We start from the raw sequence: 22,800 nt of genomic DNA, 5'->3' as shown, positions 1-22,800 counted from the left end.
ATGCGCAGTGAAACAAAAAGAAAAACATGGTTACCGCTGTTGATTAGGATTTAGTACTGTCAAAATTATAATTTAGTTCTCTTTAAAATTGTAATAACAAACCAAAGAATTTAGTAAACAATGCTTCGATTGTGCCACCAAGGTACGCCGCGAACCGCAAGGCAAGTAAATCTCACCAATTAAACCCCAAAACCCTCACAAAAATCAAATTTAAACTCCTAGTGAATTTCTAGGTTATGCCACTACATTTCTTCGAGACTCTTCTCGGAGACAGCCTCCACGGAAGCGGACAGCGACTTGTCCTTCCGTGGACGCGTCACAGACATGCCTCCGATGAACCAACCAGTTCCTGGACTACCAGAACCCGTCTATTCCGACTACAAAGAGTCCTCACAAAAGACACAAATCACCACACTAGCAAATGGCTTGCGTATTGCATCAGAGAATCGGTTTGGTGAATTCTGCACTGTTGGGGTTGTGATAGACTCTGGATCACGGTATGAAGTTGCATACCCAAGTGGAATATCACATTTTCTTGAAAAGTTAGCTTTTCATGTAAGTAAAACAAGATTTTTAACAACTAAAGCAAGTTTAACACAAGTATTGCTTGAAATTTTAGTCAACAAGTAAATATCCAGACAAAGATGCAATGATGAACAATCTCGAACAACATGGTGGTATCTGTGACAGTCAAGCATCCAGAGATACAATGATCTACGCGGCGTCCGCATACAACACCGGTTTGAACGACGTGATGAAACTCCTCGGCGAAGTTGTCCTACGTCCGAGAATCACTCAAGAAGAACTTGAATACGCCAAACAAGCGATATATTTTGAATTGGAGACATTGGCAATGCGTCCAGAGCAAGAAACACTACTCATGGATATGATCCATGCAGCTGCTTACAGAGACAACACACTGGGTCTTCCGAAACTATGCCCATCGAATAATATTAATAAAATTGACAGACCGATGATATTTAACTATTTGCGACAACATATTGTACCCAAGCGCATGGTTATTGCTGGTGTTGGTGTGGATCACCAAAGATTGGTGGATTCAGCACAGAAATTCTTTGTTGATGAGAAATCCGTTTGGGAAGCGAAACCAGCGCTGTATCAACCGCACAAGTCGGTTAATATTGATGAAAGTGTTTCACAGTATACAGGGGGATTAGTACAAGTAATTATTTTTAGTTTTTGTTTAGTTTTTAAAGTAAAAATGTTGATTTTTTGATGTTTTTAGGAAGAATGTGAGATTCCGCAGTTTGCTTCAGCGGGCCTACCTGTTTTGTGCCATGTGATGATTGGTCTGGAAGGTTGTTCGCATCAGGATGATGATTTCATCGCCATGTGTGTGTTGAACATGATGATGGGCGGTGGCGGGTCGTTTAGTGCTGGTGGGCCTGGAAAAGGGATGTATACTAGGTTATACACAAACGTACTTAACAAGTAAGGTTAAAAATTATGTTTGTTACTCTTTTACACATAAACTATTCGATAAAATGTTCTAAAATTTTGTAATAATATAGTTTATATATTAGAATAGATCATAGGCTAGTTTTTGTTGCTTTAAAAATTATTTAAAACGTGAAAATTGTGAAAATTTGATTTTTTGTTAAAGATATCATTGGATGTATAGTGCAACAGCATACAATCACGCCTACGCTGATTCTGGATTGTTTTGTATTCATGCAAGTGCACCGCCCGCGCAGTTACGTGATATGGTTGAAGTTATTGTCAAAGAAATGGTTTTTATGACTAATAATATCACAGAAACCGAATTACGGGTAAAATATTCTTAAATTTTAAATAATATCCTATATTTATTTCTATTTCTATTTATTTCTTCTCAGAGAGCTAAAACACAACTTCAATCAATGTTGTTAATGAATCTGGAATCACGGCCGGTTGTTTTCGAGGATATTGCGCGACAAGTTTTGGCAACCGGACATCGAAAACGGCCGAGTTATTATATCGAAGCAATAGGTACGTAAAATAATTTTTAATCGATTAAAATTTAATTTTCTTGTATGTTTTGCTTTGTTTTTATAGAAAAAATCACGCGTGATAATATAATAGCCGTGGCACGACGTTTACTCAGTTCACAACCGTCGGTGGCAGCCCGAGGAGATTTGCGCCACATGCCATCACTGGAGGTGATACAGGCGGCTTTCCTAAACTCGGAGGGTAAGATGCCTGCGCGGAAACTCTCCCTGTTTAGATAACTAGTCAACCACTAGAATCTGATGAGAATATTGATTTTTTATAAAGAATTTATTGCAATAAATACCTGACGTGTTGCGATAATATGATAAATGACAATTGTATGTTTATAGATAAATGTATTCTATATTGAAGTTTTGCAGATAAGTGAAGATTATGATATTTAAGTGATGCCAAGTCTATTTTATCAATAAAATAGTCGAAATCTTAAAGTAATTGAAGTTTTTTTGTAGTTTTTATGATTTTTTCTAAGAAATAAAGTGAAAAACATGGAATTTTTGCTGTTTTTCATCAGTTTTCTGCATAGTTAAGCATTTTTAAGTTGTGTTAAGTCTATTTATCAATAAAATGGTCGAAATTTTGCAGTATTTGAAGTTTTTATGATTTATCTTAGAAATAAAGCGAAAAACGTGAAATTGTCGCTGTTTTTGATCATATTTCTGCAGAATTAAGCATTTTTAAGTTGTGTTAAGGTTATTTATCAATAAAATGGTCGAAATTTTGCAGTATTTGAGGTTTTTATGCTTTTTTCTAAGAAATAAACTCAAAAATATCAAAAATGTGATGTTTTTTGCAATATTTGGCAACAATTTAGCATTTTTCTCAATAAAACTGTCGTTTTTTATGAATTTTTCTATTAAATACAATCAAAAACATTAAAAATTTCTGTTTTTCTCTATATTTCTGCATAAAATCAAATTTTTCGTAATAAATTCAAAATTTTCTAATTAAAAACCAACCCTATCTTTAATCCTATGTATATGCATCGTGTGCTCTCGTTACAAACTCGTCCCTATTCGTTTCTCGCCCCCACAATACCGAAAATTCAATAATTCGCTTGCGCAGCCAGCGCGAGCATTTCCCAACAACAAGTGGACGATTTTCCCTCGCCGAACAGTGCTGAACTAAATGTCAGAGTGTCACAATCAATAGAAATTTACGACAACATCATAGGGAGTATATAACAATGTCAAATAATTCGCATTTCGCATCGAAAATGAGCTAGTAGTGTACACTGCGTACATCAGTGAAATTATGAAGATAAGCCTGCAGAAGTTCCGCGTGATATTCACGATACAAACACTGCTCTTCTGCCTGGACATCGCACTCAATACATTCTCGCTGTGTTACAAACGTCAGCATGCGATTATACTCATATTATTTATGTGAGTTGATTGATAAATTAATCATTTACGGTGTTATCATGCATTTCTTTGTAGTGCTCAAGATTTAAGTCTTATCTTTGCGTTGGCGCTGCTGTTACTGACGTTTTTCTCGACGTATGTGTTTCAAGTAAGTGAAAATAATTGATAGTTATTAATTAATTGGTAAAATGTATGTTTGAACACGTATAACTTCTAAAATATTGGAAAAAATTGAATAATTCTTTTGTTATTGTGTTTGTTATTGTCATGAAAAGGTTTTTATCACATTTGGGCAAATTTTTAGGCATATCAGACAAGTAGTTGTGATAAAAATTAAGAAAAACTTTGAAATTTTCATTTTTTTAAAGAGAAAAACGTTTAAAACTTAATTTTTTATTTAAAAAAGGTTGAAAATCTTATTTTTTATAAGAAAAATGTTGAATACTTAATTTTCTATGAGAAAATTGTTGAAAACTTCATTTTTTTATGAGGAAAACATAGAAAACTTAACTTTTTTATGAAAAATACTCAAAAATAATTGATTTTTTACGTTATTTTAATATTTTATGATAAATTCGTACTTTTAAAACTATTTGTTATCATAAAACTAATAAAAAATGCTTTTTTTGTTTCAGGCTGGTTTAATTGAATTGCTTTATGATCGTTTTCGTGTAGCAATTTGTATCTGCGTGCTTTACTTCATACTCACGACAATACAATACATTTGGTTGCTGATTGTGCAATCACAAGAAGACGTGCGCATTTGGTCGGTTGGATTCACGATTATGTTTGTCATTCATCGATTAGGTAAAATACAATAACATAAAATTATATATTTGATAATTGTAATCAAAATAATATTTATTTTAGCGTCGCCATTTTATTATTACTCTTACAAAAGGGCTGCGATGAGGATATGCGATCCACGGTATTACGACGATAGTATTTGGGAGCAAAACGTAGCGATTAAGTAATGATAATAACAATTTAGACTTGGAAATGATTATTTTTTTCGTTGGTTTGTGTTTTTATTAGATGAAAAGAGTTTAAAAATGGCTTGGAAAGTACAGAAATACATATAAAACGAATATTATTACGTATTGTACATAAAACATATTAATATATCTTTAAGACTGATGTGTTTAACTCATTAAAAAGAATATATATATAAAATTTACTTGGTTTTAATGTTTTTTAACCGAAATTTTATCGAAATCTTCCAAAAAATGTGTAAAAACATACCGAAATCCTTTGTAAAAATTATATTTTTCTAAAAAGTTATCAAATATTTGCTATTTTTCAATAAATTTATGCAATTAAGCACAATTAAGAATATTTAAGTGATGCCAAGTCTATTTTATCAATAAAACAGACGAAATCTTTAAAAATTCGAAGTTTTCTAGTAAAATTTACGTATTTTTGTAATTAATAAAGTGAAAAGAACGAAATATTGAAATCAACGTATTCATAACTTGAAAATTGAGAAAATTTGTGTCTTTTGTTAAAGAAACGATGAAAAAAGTGTTTTACACCGTTTTTTGGGTTTAATTTGATTCAAATCTTCAAGAAACACGCAAAAATATCCCAAATTCTTTCGTATAAATCATATTTAACTAAAATTTAACGGTTTAAGCAACTAACGGTTTTCTTGCATTCGTTAAAGTCGTTATTCAGTCATCCCCCATTTATAATCAACACCTGCTCTTGTCTAACCGTCTTTTCTTCGCCTAGACAAGAAGAACCACGCCATTCTCAATCCTCACGCATTTAAGCACAAAAACCACACGAAACTAACCGTAAACAGCAAGTTGCTAGTTCCCTCTTTGGTACAAGTCCGAAATGAAATCCAAGTGGACTAACAAACTGAAAATACACTAACTAACCTATCTTCTCTTCAGCTCAATCTGCTATCAACGGTTTTCTAATGGGATTGTTTGGTGCGCGATGGAAATTATCAAAAGGTGAAAACAAACGAATTCAAGTGCTGCAGATTTAGTATTTTGAAACAAAGCCCAACAAAGTGCAATCACCAACAAAATGGAAGACATATCGCAGCAGCAGATCGCGCGTCTTGTTCTAGGTAAATGCATAAATATTCTAAGGGTTTGTCCAATGTTATCCAAAGGGTGGATTGGCGGGAAGAAATTTTTTGTTAATAAATTTCCTAATATATTTTCATAGGATACTTAAAGAAAGAAAACCAGAAACTAGCCTACAATATCTTCTATAAACAATGCCCACATTTTGAGAAATACAGACAGAAGAGACAGAAAATCTCCACGAGATACTATGGAATGGGATTGGAAGACATCCTGCAACAATACAGTGAAATCTACACCATTGTTCAACCGCGCCTGGAGGACACTGAATATTTTGAAAACAAATCATTTCATTATCAAGAACTACCTCAACAACTCCTCTACCTACTCAATCATGTCTCACATGGTAAAAGTAAAAGCATCACAAGTTCAATTAGTCCTGTACCATCAGAAAATGAAGCAAATACATCAATTGACTTCAGTTCTACTTTAGACGTCACTGCAACACCACTCAAAACATTACCTGGCAATGCAATACAAGTAAACGAAACAGAAACAGAACAAAGTAGTTCGGGAGATAATGAAAACCCACCCATTCAGGAGGTTGTTGAGGTTTTCAAGGAGACTTTACTTGCTAGGGAGGAATTACAAGAGAAAATCGCGCATACAATCAATGAAGTACGATGCCCAGAAGTGAAGGAATCTGTTATTTCAAGGGAAGTTGAGTCTGCGATTGCAGAAGTATCAGAAGCACAGAGGGAACCAGCATTTGAAAGTCTTCTACAGGAAATTCTGGGTGCGAGTTTCACGGAGAAAGAAAAACCACCGGAAGCACCATCATCCACAACAAATATAACCAATAAAGATATTATCATCATCGATGGGACAGGATGTGTTAATAACACTGCTTGTTCATCAGTTGTGTATAATTTAACTGAACAGGATATATTATCCATGCCTGTTTATGTTTGTAATGAGAAACACGATGAAAGAGGTGCGTAAATGTTTAAAAACTTTAATAATTTAAAGATTTTGAATGTTAAATGTTTATTTTTTTAGTTATGGTGGAGCAAGGTGTGCAAGTACCTGAAGAACGCATCAAAATGCTTCCTGTTCAAAACAGAACCGAAACTATTGCGGATTTTATCACTTTATACAAATGTGATGTGTCTAATGATCAACAAGAAGAAACTTTTACGTTAATCCAAGCAGAAAATCAACAATTGTTACAAATTGAACAGGCTACAGAGGTTGTGAATATTGAAACAGTGATTGATACGAAAACGCCGGACCAGACACAGATTACCAAGTTACCAGCGCCTGCACAGACGCCGAAAAGTGGTGGTAGGTCACACATACGTGCGCTTGACTTTAAATTCCAAACGCCGGCGAAAGAAGTGCTGAAAATCAAACAAGCGTCAAGTTCACCGACGAAAACTTATACGAATTCAAGCAAACAGAAACCATCAAAGTCCCTGTTTTCGAATGATGAAAATTCAGCGGGTAAAGGTAAAAATCACAAAGTAAAGTGAAAGATAAACCAAAAGAACCATGGGATATGAAATACCGAGCTGGTTTGAACATGGACAAGTCCCCAGATGAAAATATTGATGTCACGAATAAAACTAAACCGGAAAAAGCAACAAAAGCAAAGTCTACAGTGAAGAAAAAGACTCCACAGCGAAAAACTCCGAAATCCAAGAGTAAAACACTCAATGCAAGTCCGAAAAATACTAACAAAGCAGAAAAAACCAATGAAACCACTCCAGTATCATTAAAAAACCAGAAAACTAAACAAATCATCGACGAAACAAAAGTTGAGAATGTCAACTTGATAAATATAAATAAACCGCCGAGATTCAACCGGAAATGCAATACGGATGCAAAAAAAGAAGTAAAATTATCAATACCAAAAGAAACCGAAACAAAACAGGATATTATCATTGATTCAGATAAACTGGTTTTATCTCCATCGAAATTAAACGGAAGTAAACGCTCTCTCGACTTGGAAGTTGTCCTGAAACAGGAAGTATTGAATACCACAACACCTGAGGTGAATAAACTGGAACCTATGGTCGTACCATGCATACTACCATCATCATCAACGGTCAGGAACATCACACCGTTGCTAGAAACACCAGCGAAAGACTATCCGAAAACACCCTGTGTTTATAACCCGGCGGAAACAGTCGAGACGCCATTAACACGAGTATTCAACGAACAAATCGCAGGAATGGATATCGCCAGCATCCAAACACCGAAATTAATATTAACACCGAGTTTTGCAATCACTCCGTTTATTGATGGAAATGGGTCGCCATCTTATAATCGCCCAACGGATTATTCCACATCTTCGTCGTATTATCAACCGTCAGACACCGAAGCGAATAAATCTTTGGAAAAATTGATTCAGGAGTGCAACAGGTTGGAAACTGTGAATGTTATCGGCAGGAAAAATTTAAATCTTATGAAGGATAAGGATAAAAGTACTTCTGATGAGTCTAGTAATACCAGTACAAGCAGTAGTAGTTCTTCGTCTTCTTCTGATGACTCGGAATCGGATCTTGATGAGCCAACAAATGCGACTGTTGTGGAAAAACAGCCTTCCAGGTATCCGTTGAGGTCCAGGTCGTTGAATACCAGCGATGAGGTGAAAAACAAAGATATAAATGATATCGTGAGTTCGGTTGAGTTTATCCCGGTGTTAAATGATAAACCATCCAAGTTGGATGATAATAAAACTAAGATTTTAAGCGATTTGGACCGGAAGCGTATGAGGGTTCTCGAAGGTATTAAAATGATGGTGGGGAGAAAGGTAGGAAAACTGCAGCTAAGAAAAAGAAACCGGCGACCACAGCGAGGGTTTTAAGGTCCAATACAGTGAAATTGAAAGAAGAAGACTTGTTGATGACGTCTTCTGATGAGGAACTTGTGATTAGACCATTTGAGATCGTCGAGACTGAGTTGTTATGTCCTAATTCAAATACAGAACCGGAGAAAACAGAATCTGTTAAAAATAATGCAGAACCGGAAAAATTGGAATCTGTTAAAGATAATGCAGTTAATAGTCCGGTACATGATGAGATTTTAGTGGTTGAGGATCCCAAGACTGCGAAAAAGAAGAAGTTGGTGCCTGTGTTGGAGAAATTGACCAAACTAGCGATGAAACGTAAAGTTGAACCGGTAAAAACCACCAAAACACCGAAGAAAAAGGTTGAGAAGCCACCAAGTGAGCCAAAACCAGAGATAAATATCAAACCCGATGAAAATGTGAAGGTTTTAAAAGGTTCTACCGGTGAAGATGCGAAGAATTTGATTGCTGGGTTGAAAGAACGAGGAATCAACCTAAAAGAACGTGAAACTATCGAAAAACAAGAAGAAGAAGAAGCAACTAAAGTTGCAAGTAAAGTTGAGTATGAAACAAGTGTTTTTATCCCGAAGAAAGAAAATATTGGGAGATGTGTGACTACGATTAACACACCCGAAGAAGATTTGATTTTTTTTGATATACGCGTGTTTTCCGACCCGATTTTCTTCGATGGATCAAATGTACAAAGTAATGCTGCTGGAATTCGTGATGCAAAGGATGATAACCTCCGGTTGACCAAGGCGTATTGCATGACGACCTACGATGATGCAACTGATGCTGAAATAGAAAAAGTGATGCATGTGTCGCCGTTCGAGTGTCTGTTTGATTACCATCAGACTCCGTCGAGGAAACCCAAGGTGAATAAGAGTAAGGTAAAAGTGCTGAATCATGTTGTGATTGAAGCAAAGCAGAAATCATCACTGGCATCATCATCATCGTCATCTTCGGTGTTGGTGAAGAAAGAACAGGAGAGTTCAAACATCGGCGGCCATTTTGCTAACGGGTGAGTGTGCGCATTAGCTATATAACCTAACTTTTCATGTATTTATTGTGTGGGTATTGTTTAGAGACAAGAAACGAAAAGCTGATGATAAAGAAGTCGTGGATGTCTCGGATGCGAGTAAGAAGATGAAAATTGATCACGAATTATTGCAGAATGTGGATGTGAACGATTTCCTGCAGCACATGATGTATGATGCGTGAGATGAACGCGCGAGTATGTACTAAGTGTTAAATTGTACAAAGTAACGTGAATATTATATGATTTAAAGCGTACGTGTTTATGAAAAGATAGATATTTATTCTTCTTTTAATATAAGAATTTTTTATACTTGGCGCATTTGTTTTGCTTTGAAACCGTTTGTCCGCCATGTTAGTTTTACATGACGCTATATTTCCCTGATTAGTTTTAAACCGCTACCGAAACATATACCTAATCAAATTGACCGAAACAATCGCAGTGCTGCATCGCACAATGCGCAAATTTATACGAATTCCGTTTTAAATATAACTTACAACTATAACTCCACGCGGTTTACACGACTGCAAAATGTTCACAACTAATCACGACGCTTGTTTTTACTCAACTGAGCAAGCTTACACCGGTACAGCGCTAGTGTCGCATCCTGTTTGAAAAAATATATAGGCAACCCAATATACACTTTTCCTGCAGTATTAGTACTGTACTGTCACCCAATACACATGTTTAATACTCTCGCCCCACTACAGGACTTCGATTCACTGCGATCAACCTTCGAGCGTCCGGCTGCGGCGCGGTCAGTCGAATCTAAACAAAACATTCTCTCTGTTTGCTCGCAACACCCGCATTCGATCGCAGCAAATCGTCACATTCTGACGTGTTTGTGTCTGACCCGTGCATGTCATATCAATATACGAGTGATAATTTCTTTTCACATCACGTCCGAAGATTATAAGTGCGTCCGAACGTTCTTTGTTTCCTTCAACAACATGCTGAAGACGTTTTTCGTCTTCTGCGTCGCAGCATTCGTCTGCGGTAAGTGCAAACACATCACAAGCATAACAAATTACATCATTTCACACTGGAGAAATTGATTGTTTATCGCGCGTTGAAAACGTGCGCAGGATTTGAACAAAATTGTGTTGTTTTGTTCGGTTTGTTGCCTGAAAACCTGCATGTTCATCACATGCACGTTTATAATTAACTTACTCATTGTCCCGAATGTATTTTAAGCATTTAAAGCATGTAAATGTGTTAATCCCATGCAGAGTATTGAAAATTTTAATGTTTCCAGCAGGATTCGATTTACAATCGCATGAATCACGCACACAGCGCGCACAATCATTAAATTATTTACTTTATAAGTTAATTTGTCTTTGCATTAGTCATGTAGAGTCATATTAGTCGTTCAACTCGCAAATGTCGCCTTCAGAGTAAATAATTATTGTATTTTTGCAGTCGTAGCACTACCGCCTGAACCATATGCATCTCAACGGCATGTTTCACTTCTTGGCAGCAAGGAATGTACTTGGGGGCCGTCGTATTGGTGCTCCAATTTAACGTAAGTTGATATAAACATATTTACGTTGTCGAAATAAATAAATTCGGTTTTTAATTGCGCGCGGTCAATTTCGCGACCTTTGCTTGGTTTCACTGATAACCAGCGTGATAAATATGTGATGATTCTTTGTTTTCACATGATACCATTGACATTATTTCTATTAAGACCTTGAATGGCTTATAGTTTCCTTATGCTTCAATATCTTGTCATTTTATTGACATGTTTTGTATTTTTTGTTAAAATCTTGTTGAATTTTTATTATTTCAACATTTTTCTTTAGATTATCTTGTAGTCCTTGATCAGATCAACATTTTTATAAAAAATCAACTCTCTATCTTCTTTAGTTTAAAAGATATCTTAAAAATAAACTTTGTTTCCATTAAAATGTTGATTCGCGTCAATATACTGTCATTTTATTGACAATTTTTATGTTTTTCATTAAAATGTTGGCAAATATCAACAATTTCCACACATTTATTTAGTTTATCTTATAGTTTTTCACCAGATAAACATTTTAGCACAACAATCAACTTTTTATCTCTCTTATTTCCAAAGTTATCATAAAAATAAACTTTTTCTTATTAAAGTGCTGCTGCTGGTTGTCACGCAACGAAACACTGCATCCAAACCGTATGGCAACACAAAACTTACCCTGAAGATGGAGATTCAATCTGTCAAACCTGTCTTGACATGGTTAAACAAGCCCGAGACCAACTTGAAAGCAACGAAACGCAGGAAGAAATCAAAGAAGTCTTTGAAGGTTCCTGCAACTTGATCCCAATCAAAGTAGTCTCGAAAGAATGCTGTAAACTAGCAGACGATTTCATTCCTGATTTGATTGACACCTTAGCTTCTGAGATGAATCCACAGACTGTGTGCTCGGTTGCAGGCTTGTGCAATAATCTGAAATATGACAAATTGCTTGAAAGCAGCTCACAAGAGCTTGTCACCAAGCAAAAAACTGACTCAGAAGTTGATACCTGCACTGGTTGTCATCATGTGATGGATATCATGGAGAAGAAGTTCACTGATATGAGTAGAGATGAATTTTTACAAAGATTATTACAGGTATAACCTAAAACACATGTTTAACCTAAAAATAACTTGAAATAACTTTGAATTATTAGATTTGTGCAAGAACTGGAACATTCTCAGATGGATGCAGTAATATTGTCATTACTTACTTCAACGAAATCTACAGCCATTTACAGAAAGAATTCAAAACTGATAAGATTTGTCTGCTTTCGGGTGAGTGTAGTATTAATTTCCACAAGCATCCAGAGATTGAAGTGACATCTATGGGCAATGTTGGCGTTGTTTCTATTGGGTAAGTCTTGCAAACAATCATTAATAACTTATTTATAATATTTACATGTGAATTTAGTGATGATCCGGCTTGTAAACTGTGCAAACAGCTTGTCAATCATTTACGCGACCTTCTGATTGCTGACACAACCGAAAACGAGTTCCAAAAAGTCCTGCAAGGCTTGTGCAAGCAAACTGGTAACTTCAAAGATGAATGCCTCGGTATTGTCAATCAATACTACCCAACAATCTATAAATATTTGGTCGAAGAGTTAAACTCAACCGTCGTGTGTGATTTCACCAACATCTGCCCGGGTCCTGGCTTCGAACAATTCGATTCCGCACCGATTGCGCCAATGTTATCCCCGGAATCATCTGAAAAACTAAAACAATTGCAATTCGAGCATCAATCACCTGAATTAATGCAGTTGCCCATTGAGAGACTTAATAGTCCGTTCATGAACAACGTTTACAACAAAGAATTATGCACATTCTGTCAATATTTCCTCCATTATGTCCAGCAGGCGATTACAGATCCGAAAACCGAAGGTCAAATGAAGAAGATTGTCGATCAGGCGTGCGATCATCTGCCGAATTCCGTAGCTGAGACGTGTGTGGAGTTTGTGAATTCCTACGGTGAAGCATTGGTCGCCATCTTGGCCGAGGAGATTGACCCAAGCACGATTTGTCCGCTGATTCGTGTTTGTCCAAGCAGCAGTGACAATCATGACATTGAAGTGTTCATGCAAGGTACTCCAGAAGATAAACCCAACTGTCCGTTGTGTTTGTTTGCTGTAACTAAACTGGAAGAGATGGTAAAAGATCATAAAACTAAAGATTCGATCAAAGACGCGTTGAAATCTTTGTGTTCACATCTAAATGACAATTTGCGCACTGAATGTCAAGATTTTGTCGATGGTTATACCGATGAACTGGTGGAAATGCTCGTGGATGACTTCAAACCGCAGGAAATTTGCGTCTACTTGAAGATTTGCAAGGATAATCGTCCTGCTTCACCTCTAGGAAGTGATATCTACGAAGGAAGCATTAGTAAGTAACTTTTTACATAATTTTACATCAATAAATTGTACAAACACACAAAATATTGTCATTATGTTGTACAATCATTGTTTAATTACAGATACGAATGAAATTCCTGATCAGACAGCGAATGGACGTCCAATTAGTCAACTTAAAGTAAATAATAAACCATCGTGTTCTCTGTGTGAGTTTGTCATGACGCAATTGCAAGATATGTTGAAGAATAAGTCGACTGAGGATGAGATTGAGCAAGCTTTGCACAACGTGTGTAAAGTAATGCCGAAAACACTGCGGGCGGAATGTGATGGATTCGTTGACAAATACGGTGATATGGTTTTACAGCTTTTGATATCCAGTGTGGAACCGAAGGAGATTTGCACGATGATTAATCTCTGTGACAAAGTCACCTTGACAGCTCCTGCTCCTGTTCCTGTCAAAATGCAAGTGAAATCAGGACCGGTTTGTTTTATTTGTAAACAGGTTATCAACGCGTTAGAAGGAGTTATTGGCACTGTAAGCGAAGATGACATGGAGAAAACTGTCAAGACTATTTGTAGTGTGCTTCCCAAGAGCACTGAACAACAGTGTGATGGTTTTATTGAAAAGTACGGCGATATGATTTATAATTTGTTGAGGGATGGCACACGGCCTGGTGAATTATGCTCGTTGTTAGTCTTGTGTGATAATAATCCAATCGTTAAAGCTATCAAAGGTAAAAATAATCGCATGTGAGGTTATGTTGTCATTATAGGTTATGTTTTCTGTCATTTTAGAAAGCGTTTATACTTGTGCTGTATGCGAGGCTACAGTTACACTCGTCGATGAGATTTTAGACAATCCTAACTTGATTCACAGTGCTGAACATGTTCTTGAGAAGGCTTGTGTTGCTCTACCTAACAAGCACGTCTCAAAGGTAAATTTGTCTGTGTTCTGTGTTGCATAACCTAACATTTTGTTTGTCACAGTGTCATTCGTTGATTGAAACCTATGGAAACAAAATTTTCCATTTTGTTGCAACCATTGGCAGTGAGAAAACATGCAAAAAAATCGGTGTTTGTGTTAAGTCAGCACACACGCTGAAGAAACGTGAATTACTGGGCAGTAATCGTTGTACTTGGGGACCTGGCTATTGGTGCCAAAGCGTCGAGAATGCCAAAGAGTGTGGCGATGGTGTAAGTCTCACAAAAGTGGCTAAAAACTTAAAATTTTACTTTAAAACATCATTTTTGAATGTTATAGGCCCACACCCACTGCAAAACCAAAGTTTGGAAGGGTGAGAAGCCTGCAAATGAGATCTAAACATCATAGTAGCTCTTAATTTTAAACTTAACCTCAATATTACTCTTTTTAACCGTTAGATGTGTTTCCCCATAGTTATATACTAACAGAATATTCTCAATAATGAACAAAGATTACGCAGATTAAGCAGAATACCAATGTTTTACGAGTTAATTTCGGTAGTGAATGCTGTGATTTGATAATTGACAAAATTTGAATAAATATTTAAGGTTATGAGTATTCCAGGCAGTATGAAAACAAAATTTACGTCGAAAGTTTATGGTAAAACAGCAACGGCGCGTGTAATTATAATAAATATTACGTATTTATTGTAATTAATACGTGGATTATGTGTTTTTGTGTAATTTTATTGCGATTCGCGTCCGGTCGGGCGATGAAGCGATCGCCATGGATTAGTTTGTCATTGAAACTCGCAAAGTGTAGAACGAAAACGAAAGAAAACGTTTTAGTGATTGAAAACGGTTAGATTTTGGTTATTGTTTGTTTATGAAAATGTGAAATCAACTTTCTTTGTGTGTTAATTGTGTTAATTACGTTTATGTCAGTAATTATACTGATGAATTGGGTGAAATGCTTGTGGATGACTTAAAATCGCAGGAAATTGGTGTATTTGAAAGGATAAACGTCTTGAATCACCATTAGGAGGTGATATTTAGGGAAGAAGCATCAGTAAGTTCAAAATTTATCATTTTACAATGATTTTCATCAATAAATTGAACAATCGCCCAAAATATTGTCAATATATTGTACAATTTGGTAAAATATTGTCAATATATTGTACAATTTGGCAAAATATTGTCAATATATTGTACAAATTGTATAAATTACGTCGGTGTCATAGCAATATACTGCGGGAACCTCGGCTGGAATGGATTATGCACAAGTAAATAATCAGCAAAGAAAATAATCGGATCCGCAGGCCGTTTCTTCACCAGTTCCGTGCAAGCATCAACAATTGTCTTGTTCATCGTCAGCGCACAATAGTCTTTGACTTTATCCAACTCATCTATGATCGGTTCAATGATAGCATTCGGGTAAAAATACCGATTTTCTTTGTTGGATTCTTTAAGATTCTCCGATCCATGTATCCAATCCGCATGAGTATCTTCCAAACCAAACAATTTACGCATACTGAGCGGATAGAACCATTCTGCACGCAGGGAACCATCGGGCCCGATCAGATTCAGCCATCTTTTGATTACGTTCATAGCGGATATACAAATCGCAAGCACAGGCGCGTCACTCACAGATACAACAAGATGGACGAAAGATGGTGATCCATAGTATTTTGAATAAATTTCCGAGACTTGTTCGGGTGTTAAATGCAACACACGCAACTAAAAAACATCAAAAAATTAGTTTTTGAGGTTAGAATATGATTTTGGTTATGTACGCCGAGAATTTGAAACCCAGATTCGAAGATAACCCGATAAATAGCTTCTTTAAATTTGACAGCATCCGGTTTGACTATTACAATGGTCCTCTGGAGTCCTGTTTCTTCACAACTCACAAAAGAACTTGTCACTGAGGATAAAGACTTATAGCAAACATCAAAAGGTTCAATGAAAAACTTCATATAGTCATCAATAAAGCTTCCCTCGTGACGAGACCTATCAGACATTGGTGCTGGTGGATAAAAACCCTAAAAAATAAAAATAGTAAAAAGTTGAGGTTATGTTAGCTTAAACACTACATAAATCCTTTTAAATTCCATTGCAGCAGCATCAGAAGCATAACGCATTCCCAAATCACGTTTCTGACGCTTTCCTCGTGGTTTACGAGAAGTCCATCCTTCACCATACCAACTTCGATAACTACGAGAATAATCCGTCTCTGTATCGTAACTTTGAAGATCATATACATCACTGGATAGATCATCATCGTCTTTATCTTCTCTACTCTCCCCACTGCTGGATTTCGTTGTTGATTCAGATTGATAGCTTGCATCTCTACTTTCTTCATCTTCACCTTTTTCTTCTTCTTCAACAAGATCCAATGGACACACACCACAGGTACAACATATTCTTACTCCTGGTGGACAAGGGCTATCCCCATGGTCTTTATCATGATACGAAGTGGATTTTGTTTTTCTTCGGGGTTTTTCTTTCTTTTTGCTTTTTCCTTTCACCTTTGATTCTTCTTCATACATGGGACACTCTGGGTCATGTTGTAGAGTGGGTTCTGAAGTGGTAGACGCCTGGGTTGATCCCTTGTGTGATTCTACAAGTTCCTGTATGACCTCATCACAATTCACTGGTTCTTCAGGTATTTCAGAGACATGCGCTGATGATTCACTGGTTACAGTGGTTTTGGATACGATTGGTGTGTGTTCAGGTGAAGAAACTGATGTGGGACGTGTATCTGACTTGGATAGATCATAATTCACTGACTTTTTTGATGTTCTGGAGTTATTTTGGCTTGAAGTACGATTATCCACTGATGGAGTCTTCAGGGATGATGTAGACTTCACAGGGACATCGGGTGCTTCATCTTCGCCCTCCATTTTGTATGAAAATCACTAAAACCATCGAATTTTTATAGGTTATCAATAGAAATGCTGTGTAAACTCGTCCGGCACTTGATTTACATCAGTACGAAACTTTGGAGTGACAATTCTAACCAAATTCAAGTGTATCGATGTCAGGTGAGTCGGCCATCTTGTTTTTATTTATAAATTCAGACATTTTGTATGTGGAATTCGCGTGTTTGTGTTTGTTGTGTGTATAGATGTCGATTTCCCCTGTAAATAATAAAAAATAACCGCGCCGGCGTTCCGTACCAAGTGTTTTGTCACACTTGGGTAGCTCGCATCGCGCGATGCGGTGTCCGACGCCATTTCGTTTCATTCGCCGGCGCGCGCGCACCGCACGCATTATGAGCAACCATATTGTGCCATTGTGTGTTTGCTGTTTTTAAAAACAAGTACGTTTGCATCCAGTGATTTATCGTGCTGTGTTTTTCTCATTGTTTGCTTGGATTTACTGCGGATTATCCATGGATTTAAACTCAGATGGCAGTTGTCTGCAACACAACCCTTAGCAAGGTAATAATTTACAAACAATTAGTAATTTTATAATGCGTTTGGTGCGACTTTCACATTTTTTATTCTTGTTGCTTGAAACAATTGCGTGTTTTTGCAACATTTTCTATATTTTAGTATTTTTCTTGCCGTTCGTGCGTTGTGGTATTGTTGTCATTATATTAAGCAATGAACTTATTGCATGCTAAATAGAACAGAACTTCATTTCTTTTCGGTTTGGTATTTTTAGTATTTTATTATTCAAATTTTTATTTCGACGGTAAAGAGAAAATTATAGGATTTAATTAATGGGTATGTAGGTACGGTTGTGATGTTGTAATGATAATAAGCGTTGTTGACAATCGTCACGGTCGAGATGAGTTGACCAGAGGTGCCCATCCTGTTTTTTTCTGTTGAAACATCATTAAAATGTCAATAGTTGAATGTTTTTTGTGTTTTTTGTTAATTTAACAAGGAGTGCCAAAGTTTAAATGATTGAAAGTGACCTATATTATAGTTTACAATAATATCTATCATTTGCAACAAGAATTAGTTAATTATCTCATTTAGTTTAAAAGTTATAAGCGTTTTTCTTACATTTTTCATGTAATTTTAATTAAAATTGATACTTTTTATCAAATTACACAAAAAGTATTAATCGTACATTATTCTAACTTGGCATGATTATTTCCTAGTAAATTATCTTTAATTTAAACTTTATTTCACATCTCTACGATAATTATTACCAAAGTTATACGCTTTTGAAATATTTCTGCACTTGGCAATCAAAATGGCCGCTGATCTCGTGACGTGACGTAACGTATGAGTGGCGAGAGCAACGGATCTAATTTTTCACGAACCAGGAAATGCACGTTTGGATGCACTTCTCCGCCGACCGGAAACATGCGCTGCTTTATTGATTGCACACCAACTAGCTTAATTACCACCAGACGTACACTAATTAATAGTCAATTAATTTATTTTTAACAGTATAATTTCAACTCAGACTTAAATTTTCAAGCATTGCGAGACTTGCACGGTGTGCACACAGATTCAGTACTGCTATCTTCGACGGGTCGACCACGTTTAACCTCAACACACGCCTCGGCCATTTTGGGGTTATATCCGGGACATTTTGTATTTGTATGTTTGACTTTGTCATTAAATCGTATTTTACACGATGTGGCTGCTGTAGCCAGGTCAGGTTTTGACTGCGGTTTTAAAATGGATGATTTGTTACGCGGGTAGCTGCATCGTGCACTTTGGGTTGCGCAACTCTCAACCATCATAACACTACAATCTTCACAGAGAGAATTGTTGGTGGATTTGTAGGATTTGCAACTTTTTTCACTTTTATCTGACAAGTGGGAAGTGCAGGAGATGAAAGCGGTTTTCTGGGTGGCCAATGAAGGGGCAGGACATATTAATCCAGATTTTTTTGAAGAAGTCTGTGAAACCAACCGGGGAATCCTTGAATGCCTACAAGATTTCTTCGTTGTGGTTGTTCCTTTACTAGTGGAACTCCCTGTGAGGCATAGACACAAAGAAGACCTACTCTGGGCTTGTTCTTCAGATGGTACCCTTTCTTTGCCCTTTTTACAACTCTGAATACTAGGACACCAAACAGTTTTTGATTCCTGTGGTCTACAACTGCATATAAGTCTACTCCTGCTTCTTTTAGCGTGATTGTGACCTTTTTTCTTGTGTCTACGTCGTTCTTCTTCATAATCTGTTGTGGTATTCTCTGATGAAGAAGGGTAACTTGCAGGAACCCTCTGATGGTGTTTAGACATACATTTACACTTCTTGGAAGAACTAGGGATGTTCATACTTGGAGGTAGTCTTGTAACCTGAGCATTTGCTGAATTGGTAGGACCAGGAGGTGGGTACATACATGGTGGTATCGGGGGATAAGGATAACACATCATGGGAGGTGGGTAATACATCGGAGGCATGAAATTTAACCCTCCTGAGGTCCCAGGTGAACCACCCAGTAGTTGGGGAGGTTCCTGGTATGCCTTAAGATCAGGAATATTCAACTCCCTGATTCTAGCTCTAAGTTGGTTGATACCATCCTTGATAGGTTCCATTTCTTTCTTACAAGAATCCAACAATGCTGCAATACGTTCTGTTCTTGATTGGGGAGATGTCTTACCTCCTAATTGTACCCCTGGTTTGGATTGTTTGCTTGAAGGAAGGGTTTCTGTACTAACCAGACACCCACAACTCAAAGTCTTCTTGGGTATCATGGGCATACTGGTAGAAGGTTTCTTCTTTTGTTTCTTTTTACCTTTCAAGCAAGAAATCACAACTTCAGATGGTTCTGAAGGTTCCCTAGGTTTACAGAGACACGTAACAGAAGCATCTTCACCTTTTTTCGTGGGAATCATCGGTTGGGAACTACTCCCACAAACATGACAGATACAATCATCTCCAGGTGCACCTGGTATTCCCTTTGTGTTGATATTAGGGTTACTAGATGTGGGACCATACAAAGCCTTCTTGCGTCGGTATTCAGGACCACACTTCCGGTTGGGATCCTTGTCAAAACATGGTTTCGCCCTGCGTTCACAGGGATGCTTACCTTTTCTGATGATTATAGTCTTGGCCAATTCAATTTCATGCCAGGGCATCTCCACACGTGATGTACACTCACCTATACCTTCCATTTCTTCTTCACAGAAGTACCTCATCATTCTATCCAGGTATGGTTCATTATACACCTCACATTCCGGATCAAAGACCTGAAATGATTTCAAAGGAGATCTTGGTCTACATGGTTTATACGTTTCTTCTTGGGGTTCTTCATCATCTTTATCTTCACCCGCTGCCGCTGCAATCTCCTCATCAATCTTTGCCTTTTCTACTAGGATCTGCTTCTGGATTTCTTCAATATCATTGGAATTACCCATTTTATCATCTAGGAACTCTTTAGTTAGGGCTAAAAGTTGTTCTTGGGTGATGGCCCCAACTGTCAACTCCTTCAACTGAGCTTTAACCTCTTCAGGAAGGGATTTCATGATTTCTTCTTCTTCAGGTGGGATGGGACGTTTCTAGAAAGGAAATAATCAAAAAAAGTTTTTGGGATATCAAAATAATACTTTTGGAGTTGGTGGTATGGTAATCATATCCCAGGGCATCTCCACATTAGTCAAACATGTACAAGGAGGAGGTGGGATATAAGGGGCATCAGGAGTCCCGAAATAATCATCTCCCGAATCAGTCTGGGTGAAAGCACAATCCTGTTCCAATTGCTCCAGATAAGCATCAGCGTATTCTCCATCTACGTCAGTGAGGAACTCGATATTCTGTGAAGCAGTGAACTTTTTGCAGGACTTCAATCTGGCAGGGTCATCTATCGCCAGTTTCTTCTCCATGGTTAACGCTTTCTCGCAATGCCGGCAACCTTTGGAATAGAGGCAATTACATTTACGATTCGTGCACGCACGCGCCTTTAATGGTAGATCTGAAGATGTTTGACCAATCAATTCAGGTGAGGAGTTTGCTTCGCCCAAACTCACTCCGAGAACCAACTTACACAGCTCCGCCATCTTTTTTGCACAAATACCAAAATCATAACCTTTCATATCCTTTTTATCTTTGGAATATAATTGACAATCACAGGTACACCCTTTGTTTCTTTTCCTGTCGTCACCTCTACAAACCCCAGGTTCCTTATGATCAGCAAACTCCTTGCATTGGATTTCTATATCCTGGGTTGGATAACTATACCGTTTATCCATCCGATCTGCTTGGGTCTGTAGGGTTTCAGCTGTCATATCAGCATTGGCTATGATTTCAGCTTCGATTGTATCCAGATTCACACCTGTGATAGGATCAATATTCTCTTCTCCCAAAAGTCTTCTCCTTCCAAGATATCACCAACTTCATCATACCAGGACTTGATTTTTCTAGGACCTCATCTTCACTGCAACAATTTGCACAGATCTTTCTGATATCTTCAGAGGTTAGGTTTGTAATAGGGTGGGTTCTGATGTATTCTTCTAATCTGGTCCTAGATTCAGATTTACCTTTAAAAACCATTAAAAATTAGGTTAACAGGAATTTTATTAAGTTAGGAATTGAAGGTACCTTCATGGGTTTCAACAGGTGAGGTTTTCTTAGCTGTGGGTGCCTCTGAAGAACCTTTATGATGATAAAACAAATGTAGGTCTTTATCAACTTGATCCATGGTGGCATTAGGTGTGAATGTCCTTGAAGTCTGTACCTGAAGATTACACATGACCTGGGCGACATCATCCAGCTCCAGGAACATGGGTCTCACCATCAGATCAGTCTGACATCCCACCTCAACCAATTTCTGTTGTTCATCAGCCATTTCAGAAACCTGCTTTAAATTACTCTTCCCACAAACGGATCCCGACAGGATCTGAGCAAGATCCGCGGGGTCAAAGGTGGAATACTCGTCGAAATTCTCAATATCCTCTTCGGTGATCTTATCATCAAATTTTAGCACAAATTTCTTTGGGAGATCCTCGACTTTAATGGCGTCTCTTAGAATATAGGAATATGGCGTGTATTTCAATGCTTCTTCGACTTTTTCGAAGGTTTCGTTGTAATCTAGTTGTGCTTCGGTTTGGATCACAATACAGGCACGCACATGCACCTTTTCAGGGGCATCCGAAGGCTTTAGCAAATGTGGGCTCACCGTTACAAGTGTCTGTACGCTTTTGTTGATTGTGTCAAGCATATTCAGATCTATCGAAAGCTGCGCATGCGCGCACGTGCATGTTTATGCATGAGGACAAAATGGACGACAATGTAATTATACACTCACCGAAAATTATGATACAAGGCAAATATTCACACACAACTGGGATTTGGAATATTTTTTCAATGTCACTTGTTTTGTGTTGGAAAAGGTGACAAGTGATTGTTATTCTTCGTTTGTTTTTGTTTTGAAACAACAAGCGAATGGATTTTCGCCGGGGGAACGCGGTGTGCGTTTCACACTTGTCATTCGTGCGGGGATTAGTTTCTTGTCGTAGACAAATATGCAATTTGTCAAATGTTCACGATGCAGTTTTACTTTTTTCCACTCGCGGTACATGCGGATGCCATCACCGAGGAGATAATTTGATGGTATTTCCTGATCTTGGAGGTTTAATCCTCCGTCCGAATTCAGTAAGAGTTGTATTAAAAGTTCATTGTTTTCGGTGCTAACGCCGCAAATTTCGCGAATTTCGCCCATTTTTACAACAAAAATTGAAATATTTAGAATTTTACGTCAATAGAGTGAAGTTTTAATTTTACATTGACAGTTTTAATGGGTTTTGATTAGTAGCCAACAATAGTA

General features: G+C 37.2%; 8 protein-coding genes across 9 annotated transcripts in view; 6 read left to right on the top strand and 2 right to left on the bottom strand.

Annotated features, from left to right (window-relative positions):
- LOC135790159 (mitochondrial-processing peptidase subunit alpha-like) lies at positions 1-2,438 on the top strand. The gene is made up of 7 exons (XM_065300222.1): positions 1-161; positions 234-555; positions 620-1,183; positions 1,247-1,452; positions 1,625-1,790; positions 1,857-1,989; positions 2,056-2,438. Exons 1-7 carry the CDS (start codon positions 121-123, stop codon positions 2,226-2,228), a joined length of 1,605 nt encoding a protein of 534 aa, XP_065156294.1. The 5' UTR covers positions 1-120; the 3' UTR covers positions 2,229-2,438.
- Positions 2,439-3,078: 640 nt separating this feature from the next.
- LOC135790525 (transmembrane protein 138-like) lies at positions 3,079-4,548 on the top strand. The gene is made up of 4 exons (XM_065300757.1): positions 3,079-3,392; positions 3,447-3,519; positions 4,007-4,178; positions 4,242-4,548. The coding sequence occupies exons 1-4, from the start codon at positions 3,262-3,264 to the stop codon at positions 4,343-4,345; spliced, it is 480 nt and encodes a 159-aa protein (XP_065156829.1). The 5' UTR covers positions 3,079-3,261; the 3' UTR covers positions 4,346-4,548.
- A 657-nt stretch (positions 4,549-5,205) lies between these two features.
- On the top strand, positions 5,206-8,279 carry LOC135790990 (uncharacterized). The gene is given in 4 exon segments (XM_065301300.1): positions 5,206-5,451; positions 5,553-6,404; positions 6,470-6,936; positions 6,939-8,279. Coding segments are annotated over 4 exon segments (2,703 nt in total). The 5' UTR covers positions 5,206-5,408.
- A 38-nt stretch (positions 8,280-8,317) lies between these two features.
- Positions 8,318-9,614, top strand: LOC135790987 (uncharacterized). The gene is made up of 2 exons (XM_065301293.1): positions 8,318-9,282; positions 9,347-9,614. The coding sequence occupies exons 1-2, from the start codon at positions 8,318-8,320 to the stop codon at positions 9,480-9,482; spliced, it is 1,101 nt and encodes a 366-aa protein (XP_065157365.1). The 3' UTR covers positions 9,483-9,614.
- Positions 9,615-10,041: 427 nt separating this feature from the next.
- LOC135790982 (uncharacterized) lies at positions 10,042-14,683 on the top strand. Its single transcript, XM_065301285.1, has 9 exons — positions 10,042-10,293; positions 10,717-10,819; positions 11,407-11,887; positions 11,947-12,146; positions 12,204-13,174; positions 13,266-13,877; positions 13,939-14,078; positions 14,131-14,337; positions 14,405-14,683. The coding sequence occupies exons 1-9, from the start codon at positions 10,248-10,250 to the stop codon at positions 14,462-14,464; spliced, it is 2,820 nt and encodes a 939-aa protein (XP_065157357.1). The 5' UTR covers positions 10,042-10,247; the 3' UTR covers positions 14,465-14,683.
- Positions 14,684-15,133: 450 nt separating this feature from the next.
- LOC135790985 (uncharacterized) lies at positions 15,134-17,284 on the bottom strand. The gene is made up of 3 exons (XM_065301291.1): positions 16,158-17,284; positions 15,858-16,106; positions 15,134-15,801 (listed from the first exon to the last, which is right to left on the bottom strand). Exons 1-3 carry the CDS (start codon positions 16,965-16,967, stop codon positions 15,289-15,291), a joined length of 1,572 nt encoding a protein of 523 aa, XP_065157363.1. The 5' UTR covers positions 16,968-17,284; the 3' UTR covers positions 15,134-15,288.
- A 175-nt stretch (positions 17,285-17,459) lies between these two features.
- The window catches only part of LOC135790983 (coiled-coil domain-containing protein 158-like), a 38,010-nt gene continuing 32,669 nt past the window's right edge, over positions 17,460-22,800 (top strand). The window contains exon 1 of the mRNA XM_065301287.1: positions 17,460-17,507. Coding sequence (XP_065157359.1) covers positions 17,475-17,507 — 33 coding nt within the window. The 5' untranslated portion in view covers positions 17,460-17,474. The remainder of the gene's footprint in view (positions 17,508-22,800) is intronic.
- On the bottom strand, positions 18,445-22,716 carry LOC135790991 (uncharacterized). 2 transcript variants are annotated; one of them, XM_065301301.1, is made up of 4 exons: positions 22,282-22,716; positions 21,576-22,212; positions 20,585-21,514; positions 18,445-20,536 (listed from the first exon to the last, which is right to left on the bottom strand). In XM_065301301.1, exons 3-4 carry the CDS (start codon positions 21,260-21,262, stop codon positions 18,500-18,502), a joined length of 2,715 nt encoding a protein of 904 aa, XP_065157373.1. In that variant the 5' UTR covers positions 21,263-21,514; positions 21,576-22,212; positions 22,282-22,716; the 3' UTR covers positions 18,445-18,499. The 2 variants fall into 2 exon arrangements, with proteins under 2 accessions (XP_065157373.1, XP_065157374.1); XM_065301302.1 differs by lacking the exon at positions 21,576-22,212 and having other exon boundaries at positions 20,585-20,889; positions 22,282-22,715.

This window comes from Atheta coriaria, unplaced genomic scaffold (genome assembly GCF_025399875.1).
Source record: "Atheta coriaria isolate IRGN ID8LTWV9N9 unplaced genomic scaffold, Caltech_Dcor_3.1 hic_scaffold_4_pilon, whole genome shotgun sequence".
Classification (NCBI taxonomy): Eukaryota; Metazoa; Arthropoda; class Insecta; order Coleoptera; family Staphylinidae; genus Dalotia; species Dalotia coriaria.
Note: the sequence above shows the minus strand (reverse complement) of the source record. Positions and strands in the feature narration are given on the sequence as shown.

Bases quoted from the DNA above. Each gene is read 5' to 3' on its own strand.
- LOC135790159 (XM_065300222.1), top strand. From the start codon at position 121: ATGCTTCGATTGTGCCACCAAGGTACGCCGCGAACCGCAAG. The intron at 556-619 runs GTAAGTAAAACA...TTGAAATTTTAG, and splicing joins TTGAAAAGTTAGCTTTTCAT to TCAACAAGTAAATATCCAGA. The intron at 1,184-1,246 runs GTAATTATTTTT...TGATGTTTTTAG, and splicing joins ATACAGGGGGATTAGTACAA to GAAGAATGTGAGATTCCGCA.
- LOC135790525 (XM_065300757.1), top strand. From the start codon at position 3,262: ATGAAGATAAGCCTGCAGAAGTTCCGCGTGATATTCACGATACAAACA. The intron at 3,393-3,446 runs GTGAGTTGATTG...ATTTCTTTGTAG, and splicing joins ATTATACTCATATTATTTAT to TGCTCAAGATTTAAGTCTTA. The intron at 4,179-4,241 runs GTAAAATACAAT...TATTTATTTTAG, and splicing joins GTTTGTCATTCATCGATTAG to CGTCGCCATTTTATTATTAC.
- LOC135790987 (XM_065301293.1), top strand. From the start codon at position 8,318: ATGACGTCTTCTGATGAGGAACTTGTGATTAGACCATTTGAGATCGTC. The intron at 9,283-9,346 runs GTGAGTGTGCGC...GGTATTGTTTAG, and splicing joins GGCGGCCATTTTGCTAACGG to AGACAAGAAACGAAAAGCTG.
- LOC135790982 (XM_065301285.1), top strand. From the start codon at position 10,248: ATGCTGAAGACGTTTTTCGTCTTCTGCGTCGCAGCATTCGTCTGCG. The intron at 12,147-12,203 runs GTAAGTCTTGCA...ATGTGAATTTAG, and splicing joins GTTGGCGTTGTTTCTATTGG to TGATGATCCGGCTTGTAAAC. The intron at 13,175-13,265 runs GTAAGTAACTTT...GTTTAATTACAG, and splicing joins TATCTACGAAGGAAGCATTA to ATACGAATGAAATTCCTGAT.
- LOC135790985 (XM_065301291.1), bottom strand. From the start codon at position 16,967: ATGGAGGGCGAAGATGAAGCACCCGATGTCCCTGTGAAGTCTACATCA. The intron at 16,107-16,157 runs GTAGTGTTTAAG...TTTATTTTTTAG, and splicing joins TGGAATTTAAAAGGATTTAT to GGTTTTTATCCACCAGCACC. The intron at 15,802-15,857 runs GTACATAACCAA...GATGTTTTTTAG, and splicing joins CTGGGTTTCAAATTCTCGGC to TTGCGTGTGTTGCATTTAAC.
- LOC135790991 (XM_065301301.1), bottom strand. From the start codon at position 21,262: ATGACAGCTGAAACCCTACAGACCCAAGCAGATCGGATGGATAAACGG. The intron at 20,537-20,584 runs GTATTATTTTGA...TTTCCTTTCTAG, and splicing joins CCATACCACCAACTCCAAAA to AAACGTCCCATCCCACCTGA.